The following is a 10,817-nucleotide window of genomic DNA, read 5'->3' as shown; positions in this document are numbered from 1 at the left end:
ACCGTGCTTAAAGGCACAGAGCTGGCCTGGCACGGCGTGGGGGGCACAATCCCCCCCGGCCCTGGCACAGAGAGGGCATCGGGGAGGGCAGAGTGGGCAGGGGAAAGCGAAATCGGGGAAAAGCAAAATCGGGGAAAAGCGAAATCAGGGAAAAGAGAAATTGGGGAAAAGCGAAATCGAGGAAAAGAGAAATCGGGGAAAAGAGAAATCAGGGAAAAGTGAAATCAGGGAAAAGCACCAGGGAGGAGGAATGGAGGGATGTGGGGGGGGGAGGGATGGATGGGTTTCCTTGTGGGGAAACTGAGGCAGGGAGGATAGGGTGGGGGTGCCCTGCTGCTGGGTGTGGGGTCTTCCCTCGCCCCTTCTGGCACCCAAGGATGGGGGTACCCATGGGTGTCACCCTGCTTGGCAGCTGGGGTGGATCTCAGTGGCCACCGGTGCTGCACCGGCATGGTGACCGTGCCTGAATGGTGGCACTGCCATCAGAGAGGCACTGTGACCACACTGGCACTGTGACCACACCAGAATGGTGGCACTGTGACCACATTGGCACTGTGACCATGCCAGAATGGTGGCACTGTGACCAGAGGCACTGTGACCTCAGTGGCACTGTGACCACATCAGCACAGTGACCACAGTGACGTTGCCACCAGAGAGGCACTGTGACCTCACTGGCACTGTGACTATGCTGGCACTGCCACCAGACAGGCACTGTGACCTCACTGGAATTGTGACCACATTGGCACTGTGACCACACTGGCATTGCCACCAGAGAGGGACCATGACCTTACTGGCACTGTGACCACGCCAGCATTGCCACCAGACTGGCACTGTGATCACACTGGCACTGTGACCACATTGGCACTGTGACCACCACACTGCCACCACGATCACGTGACTCACGGCACTGTGACCACACTGGCACCACGATCATGCCAGCACCACGACCACGACCCCACCGCACAGTGACCACATGCCAGCACGGTGACCACGCTGCCACCGTGACCACTGTGGCACTGCCACCACGCCAGCGCTGTGACCGTGCTGCCAGGGTGACCACACTGGCACCAGGACCAGGCTGGCACTGCCAGCACTGCGCCAGCCCGGCGCAGCCGCTCCCCGCTGCCACCTTGGGGGATTTTGCGAGCCTTTAATTGTGGTAAGCACAGATTAATTAAGCAGCGATAAACACAAACCCATGCATTATTGATGAATAAGGGTGAGTTCAGGTTGGTGCGAGCGGTGTAATTAAATATAAACCTCAAGCTGCCCATTGTTAAGGGACAAATTACATTACTATTGTGACACGTGTCGGGGCGAGGGGCTCACGGCCTGGCACCTCCACCCACAGCCCCCAGAGAGGGGGTGGGGGGCAGCAATGGGCACCCCGCAATGCCAGGGCAGGGCCCTTCTCCATCCTGGATCCGTGTGCGCTGAGGATGGCGCTCCATGGGGACACACCACGGATCTGTGGGGACAGCAGAGATGCGGTGGGGGCGCTGTGGGTGGCACAGCCCTGGCACACACACACACACACACACACGAACACGCCTGGCACACACGTGCAGATGTGCACAGCCCTGGCACACACACACACACACACACCGACACACACGTGCCCATCCCTGGCACACACCATCCACACCCCCCTCCCCCAGGCTCCTCCTTCCCCGCTCCCTCCTCCCCTACCCAACCCCCCCTCACCGTGTGCCCGCAGCCCCGACCCCCCCGCACGTCCAGACCCCCCCGGTGGGCACCACGCTGTCCCCTGTGACCCCCCTGTGCCAGGCACCGTGCCCGTGTCCCCTCCCCGCCAGCCCCGGGCTGTCCCCGTTAAATCCCCGGGGACACCCCCACACCCCCTCGGGGACAAGTGACAACGACCCCGGGGGGGCTGCGGGAGAGCGGCGAGCCCGGCTGTGCCCCCCTGCCCCCCCCTTGCCCGGCGCGGGGTGGGGGTGCCAGCTGGAAGCTATTTATTAACCAGTCATGGTTAAATTGGTTTATAAATTAACAGATGTTTTAACTTTATTCTTTCTTCTGGGAATGGAGGCAGCGAACTGGGCTGTGCTGGCGGCCCAGGGGGGTCAGCGATGGGCTGGGGGGGAGCGGGGCTGGGAGCCCCCGCCTTGAGCCCACCCTGGCAGGGCTCTGTGGGGCACCAGGACGAGTTTTGGGTTCCCTTTTGGGGTCCCACATCCGCAGGGAAGGGGATGGGAGGGGCTTCAGGCTGTAGAGGACACGTGCTACAGGTGGGTAAACTGAGGCACGTGGTGTCCCCAAGGCCGAGGAGACCTCTCACCACTGCACCCCTTCCCTGGAACCCCCCAGATTTATCCCCCCACATTCCCCCTTTATCCTCCCCACAAAGTTCCCCGCTCAAGCTTTTACCCGTTCAGCCCCTCCTGGGGCCGGGCTCACCTTGGCACCGGGCTCTGCGCGTATGAACCCCCCAAACATCACAACCCCTGCTTGGGTGGGTGCCCCAGGACCCCCCAGTGCCCCCCCAGCCCCCGGTGCCACCCCGTGGTGCGGGTGTGAGGTTTGGCACGGGCCAACCAGGGCGGCTCCAGCCGCGGCTCTGCTCCGGCCACCCCGTGCCAAAGCCCTTGAGCCGCTGCCCAGCCCAGGCGGCCGTGCCAGCCCCGGGTGGCCGTGCCAGCCTGGCCATGCCAGCGGCGGCAGTGACATCTGCCACCGCGTGCCGCCGGGGGGTGCAGCCCCCTGCCCGCCCTGTTGGGGGGTTCAGGGGTGTGACCCCTCCTCGGTGAGCTGGGGACACGGCCAGCTGTGGGGACACAATGTGGGGACAGGGCCACCTCTGTCCTGCCGGCTGTGGGGACACAATGTCCCCCCCATCCTGCCGGGAATCTGGGGACACGGCCCCTCCTTGTGCCCCCCCACTTTTTGGGGGTTGCAGATCACCCCACATCATGCTAAAAACATGGGATTGCACCCCCCCCAGTCCTGCCTCAGTTTCCCCATCGCACCCATAATGTCCCTGAGCAGGGCAGGGGGTGCCCCTTCCCCAGCCCCCCCCCATGAACCCCCATTTAGGGAATGTCCCTCCCAGGCCCCCACCCCCACTCTACAGCCCCCCAGGGGGGTCGCTGGGGGGGTTCCCAGCAGTGAAAGGGTTAAGCCCCCTGCGCCCCCCCCCTCACCGCCCCCTGGGGCTCCCACGCGTGCTCTGCTCCCACGCGTGTTCCCACTCCCGGCACCCAGGGGAGCCCCGGCCCCCACCCGCCGCCCCCGCCGCAGCTCCCGGGGGGCGGCCGCACCCACGGGGGGGCTCGGGGTGCAGGGGGGGCTCGGGGGGCTCAGCCCAGGGCGAGCTGGGAGGGGACACCGGGGTGAAGGGCACTGCGGGGGGGTCCCGGCACCCCCGAGCCGACCCCCGCCCATCCTGTGGCCACGCCCCCTCCGTGCACAGGCCCCGCCCCCCGGCACTCACCCTTGGACAGGCCGGTTGTCCCCACGATGCGGTGTCCCCGCAAGGCCCTGTCCCTACCATGTCCTGTCCCCGTGGCACCCTGTCCCTGATGTACCTCATCACCACAACACTGTCCCCAGCGCACCCTGTCCCCACAATGCTCCATCCTTGGGACACTTCCTCCTCGTGGGACACTGTCCCCACCGTGCTCCATCCCTGGCACACCCTGTCCCCAGGATGCGCACCACCCTGTCCCCAGGACTGTCTCTCGTCCACACCCTGCCGTGCTCCGTCCCCAGCACACCTGTCCCCACCACGGCCCATCCCTGGCACACCCTGTCCCCACCATGGCCCATCCCTGGGACACTTTGTCCCCATGAGACCCTGCTGGCCACGATGCTCCACCCCCAGCCCCCCGTGTCCCCGCGCCGTTCCACCCCCAGCACACCCTGTCCCCGCGGCACCCTGTCCCCGCCACGCTGCTCTGTCCCCATGCCGTCCCCACGTCTGTCCATCCCCACACCCTCCGTCCGTGCCCAGGGCTCCGCGGTGGGCTCAGGCTGCTCTCCGGTGCCCGCTGCCGGGGGGCGAGCGCTTCTTCCCTCACCCCGCTGCTATTTTTACTCTCTCCGCGGGAGGATTCGCTGCTGCGCGGAGCTGCAGCCCCCGCGGCACCGCGGCACGGGCACGGGCACGGGCTGGGTGCCCACGGTGCGCTTGTCCCGGCGACGAGGAGCGGGGCCATGTGTGCCACACGTGTGCCTGGAAGGTGCCCCCCGTGTTCCTGGCCCCCCCCCTCCTCCCGTGCCACGCTGCAGGTGCCACCCGCGGGTGACGCTGCGTGGGCGCGGGCGCGGGCGGCGCCTGCCGATCCCGGGGGGCTGCGGGTGCCGGCGCTGCCGCAGCGCAGGGAGGGGAAGGGGCCCGGCCACCCCCTCACACGGCGTCTTCGTGGGTGGGAGAAGCGGGAACAGCAGCGGGATGGAGCCCGGGAACCTGTTGCCATAACGACTCCGGGTCCCGGGATGGGGACGGTGCTCAGAGCCTGGCGCGGGGACACCCGGCACAGCCAAGGTGGCAGAGGGACCCCTCACCTTGTCCCCGGATTTTGGTCTTCGTGAGGACACTGGGCTCTGCTGGCGCCTGTCCCTGATTTGTCCCCATCCGGGTGGTCACTGCGCTGTGCCGCAGGCACAAGTTTGTCACCCAGAGTCGGGTTTTGTCACCCACAGCCAGGCTTTGTCACCCACAGCCAGGTTTTGTCACCCACAAGCCAGGTTTTGTCACCCAGAGCCAAGATTTACCACGCAGATCCAAGATTCATCTCCCAGAGCTGGACTTTGTCACCTAGAGCTGGCCTTTGCCACTCAGAGCCGAGGTTTGCCACCCAGAGCCAGGATTTGCCACCCAGAGCCAGGATTTGTCACCGGGGCCGGGCTGTGCCGTGTTTTGCCGCGTGGTGCCGGGCGGGCGGGAGGCTGGTCCATGGCTCGGTGCCACTCGGGTAAATATTTTGCTGGAGCGGTGGCTGCTGGCCCAGGGCCACCCGCAGCCGTTGGAGCACCGGGAGATCCGGGGGACGGAGCCAGTTCCCAGCTCCCCCTTCCTCGTTCCTGCTCAGAGGCGCCTTCCATCGACACCGCCCCGGGACATCCCAGGAGGGGACGAGCCGCCGCTCCGGCTGTCCCCCCTGCATGGGGACCCGCGGGTTGGGGCCGGGAGAGGTGCCCTGGATGTCCCCCGGTCCCTTCCTGGCAGCTCTGGTGCCCTGGGGGATGAACCCCCCCTTCCCCATGGGGAACATTTTGTGTCCCCTGGGATTTTCTATGGGGAAAATCTCCAAAAACTGGGCAAGAACCAGGGTAGGTGGGCACAGCCTGGGGTGAAGACGCAACCCCCGCACGCCCAAAATCCCGGGGGCTGCAGCTGGGGGTGGGGAGACCCCCGGCACACAGGGGATGGGATGTTTGGGGAGTCCCATGTCCCCACGGCTGTCCCCTCCAGAGTGGTGGCCCTGTCCCGGGTGGGGGGAATTTTGCCGCTGCCCACACAGGGGTGGGAGCGGCTGTCCCTCTGTCCCTCTGTCCCTCTGTCCCTCTGTCCCTCTGTCCCCCACCTCTGGGGAGACTCGAGGGACAGGGACACATACGGAGCCACCCGTCCCTGTCCCAGCGCAACCAGCCGCTGCAGGTGGGGTCCCCCACGGCAGGGAAGGGGTTAAGGCCCCCCCCCCCAGGTTGGCTGAACCCCCTTGGGGGCTCCCCAAGGGCTCATTACCGCGGCCTCAGCCCCCCTGCCCGGGGAGGGGGGGATGAATAATTCAGCTCCTGGTAGGAAGACGCGTCCTCCCTCCCTCTCCTTCCTCCTCCTCCTCCTCCTCCTCACCGGCACTGCCTTCCCCACCTCCCGCCACTCTCATTCCTCGCCGTACCGAGCCTTGGGTGCCACGGAACTCCGCTCGGTAGCGGTGCCAGAGACCCCCCCACCCCCCGCCTCCCGCCACCGGCTCCGGTGACTCCCGGCCAAGGCCATGGACCCCAAGGAGCGCAAGAAGATCCAGTTCTCGGTGCCCGCCCCCCCCAGCAACCTGGACCCCCGCGCCGTGGAGATGGTGAGGGGGACAGGGGACAGGGGACAGGGGAGCCCGGGGGTCCCTCCTGTCCGCCTGGGCAAAGCGCTGCCGGTGATCCCGGGGCGAGGAGGGACCCCCGGAATGAGCGCGTGGGACGGGAGGGGGACACGGGAGAGCCCCGGGGACAGCGGGGACCGGATGGGGACAGAGTGGGACGGGAGGGAGGGGATGGGACAAAAGGGATTGAACCGGACAGGAGGGACGGGAGGGGACCGGGAGAGCAGGACAAGGGGGATTGTAGGGGACAAGGCAGGGGATGGGACAAGGGGACCGGAGGGGACAGAGGGACAAGGCAGGGGATGGAAGGGACAGAGGGGATGCGTTGGGACAGAGGGGATGGGACAAGGGGAACGTGGGAGGGGACAGAGGGAGGGAGGGGATGGGTCCGGGGGAGATCGGAAGGGACAGAGGGGACAAGAGGGAGAGGATGGGACGCGCAGAGCAGGACAAGGGGGATCGGAGTGGGCAGGGCATAGGACGGGAGGGACAGACCGGACGGGACTGCGTGGGGGACACAGAAAGGGACGGGGACAGGACGAGAGAGCTCCAAGGTCCCCGCACAGGGACAGGGACAGGGACAGGAGAGCAGGGAAGGGATGAGACAGAGGGCAGGGATGGGATGAAGGGGACAGGACACGCCGGGAGTCAGTGCAGCCACCCCCGCCGGTTGTCCCTGATCCGAGGGGACATCCCCGGCACACGCCGGACCCGGAGCCCCCCGGAGGAGCTGGCCCGGGGCTCTCGTGGGGCTGGGACACACTGGGGACACCCCGGGGACCCCGTGCCGGGTGGGTTGGTGGCCCTGAACCCACAGGCGCGCACACACGCTCACACACGTGCAGACACGTGTCCCTGGGGCACAGGGGACAGGGGCCCCGGGCGTCCCCAGCCGGTGACAGCCCGCTGTGCCCCAGATCCGCCGGCGGAGGCCCACGCCGGCCATGCTCTTCCAGCTCTCCGAACACTCGTCCCCAGGTGAGCGGGGCCGGGCTGGGACACGGGGCGGGGGACGGTGACAGGGATGGGACATGGTGGCTCTCGTGGTGTCTGGGACGGGACACGGTGGCACCGATGGGACATGGTGGCTGTCGTGGTGTCTGGGACGGGACACGGTGGCAGGGAGGGGACGTGGGATGTAGTGTCACCTGTGGAATGGGATGTCCGGCAAGGAGGGGACAGGGTGTCACATAAGGAAGGGGGTGGCAGGGAGGGGCAGGGTAAGCCCTGGAGGGGGGTCCGGGGGTGGGCACGGCCCCGCCGGGTGCCCGTGTCCCCGCTCACCTTTCTCTCCCCGGCGCTGCTGACACAGAGGACGAGAACCTGCCCTACCAGGTGAGTGAGCGCCGGGACCCCCGAGAGAACCGCGCTCCCTGTCCCGTGTCCCCCGGGGGGGTTATCGGGGCCCAGCCCCGGCGCCCGGAGCTTATCGGCTCCTTCCCGGCATGGGCACACGGCGCCGGGGACGGGGACACGGGCTGGGGACATGGAGCCGAGCCAGGCTGGGCACTTTGTGCCAAGCAGCGCGTGACCGTGGCGGGGTCACCCCCTCAGTGTCCCCAGCGCCGTGTCCCCAGTGCCACATCCCCACGGAGCCCCAAACACGAGGTGTCCATGACGGGGTCACCATCGGGGGCAGCCCAAAACCACGGCCCCGAGGTGGTGTCCCCATCGTGGGGACCCCAGTGCCACATCCTCATGGCAGTGTCCCCATAATTGTGGAGTCCCCAATGCCACATCCTCATGGCAGTGTCCCCATCGTGGGCACTCCAATGTCACATCCTCATGGTAATGTCCCCATCATGGGGTCCCCAGTGCCACATCCTCATGGCAGTGTGCCCATAATGGGTGTCCCCAATGCCACATCCTCATGGCAGTGTCCCCAGGGCCACGTCCCCATGGCATTGTCCCCATCACGGGGGTCCCCAACATAGGATCAGGGTCCCCACGGAGGTGTCCTCAGGGTGGTGTCCCCAATACCCCATCCCCAATGCAAGGTCCCCAAGGCAGGGTCCCACCGTGGTGTCCCCGGTGCCACATCCCCTCAGCGGTGTCCTCACTGCTGGGGATGGGGGTGGGTGCCATCCCCATCGTGAGACCCCCATCGCAGCCCCCACCTCACCGGGGGGTTCCCGGCTCTCCCGGGGGCCGCGGTGACCCCCGTGGGGGACACCAGGCCCCCCCATCCCGACGCCTCTCCCCCCGCAGCGCTCGGGCGAGGGCTGCCTGCTCAAACCAAAGAGGACCAACCCGTGTGCCTACACCCCGCCCTCGCTCAAAGGTACCGCCCGCGGGGACACCGCGGGGCACGGCGGGGACAGCCCGGGGCTCCTCCCGGTGACACCGGTGACACCGGCGTGTCCCCAGCCGTGCAGCGCATCGTGCAGTCCCACCTGGAGAGCGGCATGGGCGGCGGGGACAGCTCCGACGGGGAGCCCGATGATGGCTGCGACCCTGACAGTGCCCTCGAGTCTGGTGAGGGGACACGGGGACCCGGGGACACGGGGAGGGGGCTCTGGAGCCCAGGGGGTGTGGGGACAGGGATGGCAGAGCCTTGGGGACATGGGGACGGGGATTCTGGAGGCCAGGGAGTGTGGGGACATGGATGTCACAGCCTGAGGGGACACAGGGACACGGGGAGGGGGCTGCCCGAGCCCAGGGGATGTGGGGACAGGGATGGCAGCGCCTTGGGGACATGGGGATGTGGGGACAGGGATTCTGGAGCCCAAGGGATTTGGGGACATGAGGAGGGGGATTCTGGAGCCCAAGGGGTGTGGGGACAGGGATGCCAGAGCCTTGGGGATGCAGGGACACGGGGAGGAGGATTCTGGAGCCCAGGGGAGAAGCCCAGTGTACACGGGGACAGCATTGCTGGAGCCTGGGGGACACGGGGAGGTGGGGACGGGGTCACCATCCCCTGTAGCCCGCGGGGACAAGGCCAGGGCTGGCACACGGGCTGGCTGCGACACTGTCCTTGCTGCCCACGTGTCCCCGCGCCCCGCGGGGCCGGTGACGCCAGCCGGACCCCCGGCCGCTGCCTGACGCGGCCCCGGTGCCTGCCCGGTGCCTGCCCGGTGCCGCGCGTGCCTCGCCGTGCCCCGGCCTCATCGACCCCCGCCCGGGCAGCCCCGGGGAGCCAGGGCAGAGCCGAGCGCAGCTACTTCCCCGCCGGGCTGAAGGCGCACAAGCGGAAAGGTAACGGGATGGGAACGGGGGGGGGCGGAGAGACCGGGATGGAGGGGGACAGGGGTGGCGGGAGGGTGGGGGTGACGGGGGGGACAGTGGGATGGCAGAGGGATGGCAGGAGGACAGACACAGTGGGGGAGGTGGCGGAGAGACAGGAGGATGGGGACAGCGAGGGGATGAGGTGGTGGAGGGGTGGGGAGGGATAGGGGGTGACAGAGATGGGAACAAGTGGTGCTGAGGATGGTGGGGGAAAAAGTGGCAGGAGGATGGGGACAGCAGGGCAGGCATGGTAGGAGGATTGGGTTGGCGGGGACACACAGGGACAGCGAAGGGACAAGGCGATGGAGGGGTGAGGGAAAAGGATAGGGGCTGGCGGGAGTATTGGGACAGTGAGGGGACGGGGTGGTGGAGGCTTGGGAATGGTGGGGGACAAGGTGTCAGGAGGATGGGGACAGGAGGACAGGGATGGCAGGAGGATGGGGACAGTGAGGGGAACAGGGTGGTGGAGGGATGGGGGACAAGGATATGGGGGTGGCAGGAGGATTGGGATGGCAGGGACACACAGGGACAGCGAGGGGACGGGGTGGTGGAGGGATGGGGATGGTGGGGACAAGGTGTCAGGAGGATGGGGACAGCAGCACAGGGACGGCAGCAGGATGGGGATGGCGGGGACACACACGGACAGCGAGGGGACGTGGCTGCTCGCTGTCCCGGGGACACCGGGCGGGCGCCCCAGCGGGGTCACCTCCCGCTCTGTGCGCCACCGCGCCGCTCCCCGCAGGCGGGCAGAAGGTTTCCTTCGCCGGCGGCATCGACGAGCGCGAGGAGGACCTGAAGTCGCTGACGGTGTCCGAGATCCCCGAGGACCCCGAGGGAGCGGAGGGCGACGAGGACGAGCCGGGCCAGGAGCAGGACGGTGGCACCGGGGGTACGTGGGGCTGTCCCCCCCCACCCCGCTCTGCCATCCCCGCTGTCCCCGGTGCCACCACGCCGCTAACCCGCCCGTTTCCATCCCCAGAGCGGCGACACGTGGGTTTCGCCGAGGTTCCCTCGCGTCCCATCGGCACCGAGCGCCACTCGCCCACCTTCCCGCTGGGCACCAGTTAGCTGGCACCGGGCACCGGGCACCGGCCCCGCCCGGCCCCCCCGGCCCCCGCAGCTTCGCCCGTGCCCCCCGGCTGCCCCCCGCCCGCTGCCTGCGCTTCGCCTGCCGTGCGCCCTGTGCCGCGCCGTGCCGGGCCGTGCCGGGCCACGCCGGGACCCCGCACGGCCCCGGCCGCCCCCTCCCCGCGGGCCTCGTGCCCCCCCCGGCTGCCGGTGATGGAGGAGCCGGGGATGGGACCCCCGGGTGCTGGCGGCCCCCCCTGGCTGCTGCCCCCCGGCCCCGAGCGAGCAGAGCCCCCCGCCCGCAATAAACGGCTGTACAGAGGGTGCAGAGTGGTTTTGGGGGGCTGGGGGCTCTTTGGTGGGGGGGGGGGGTCTAGTCCTTGTTGGGGGGGTGGGGCGTCCCATGAACACCCCCTGTCCCATAGGGAATGGTCTGTCCCGAGCCCCCATGAACACCCCCTG

The 10,817-nt window shown here is 68.2% G+C and overlaps 1 protein-coding gene across 1 annotated transcript; it reads left to right on the top strand.

Moving 5' to 3' along the window:
• Positions 1–5,963: 5,963 nt before the first annotated feature.
• On the top strand, positions 5,964–10,355 carry PPP1R1B (protein phosphatase 1 regulatory inhibitor subunit 1B). The gene is made up of 8 exons (XM_030966302.1): positions 5,964–6,044; positions 6,980–7,040; positions 7,375–7,397; positions 8,271–8,343; positions 8,430–8,537; positions 9,189–9,257; positions 10,030–10,176; positions 10,267–10,355. The coding sequence occupies exons 1-8, from the start codon at positions 5,964–5,966 to the stop codon at positions 10,353–10,355; spliced, it is 651 nt and encodes a 216-aa protein (XP_030822162.1).
• Positions 10,356–10,817: the final 462 nt, after the last annotated feature.

Source organism: Camarhynchus parvulus, chromosome 27, assembly GCF_901933205.1.
Source record: "Camarhynchus parvulus chromosome 27, STF_HiC, whole genome shotgun sequence".
Taxonomy (NCBI): domain Eukaryota; kingdom Metazoa; phylum Chordata; class Aves; order Passeriformes; family Thraupidae; genus Camarhynchus; species Camarhynchus parvulus.
The sequence above is the reverse complement of the archived record's forward strand: the minus strand, read 5'-3'. Positions and strand labels throughout refer to the sequence as shown.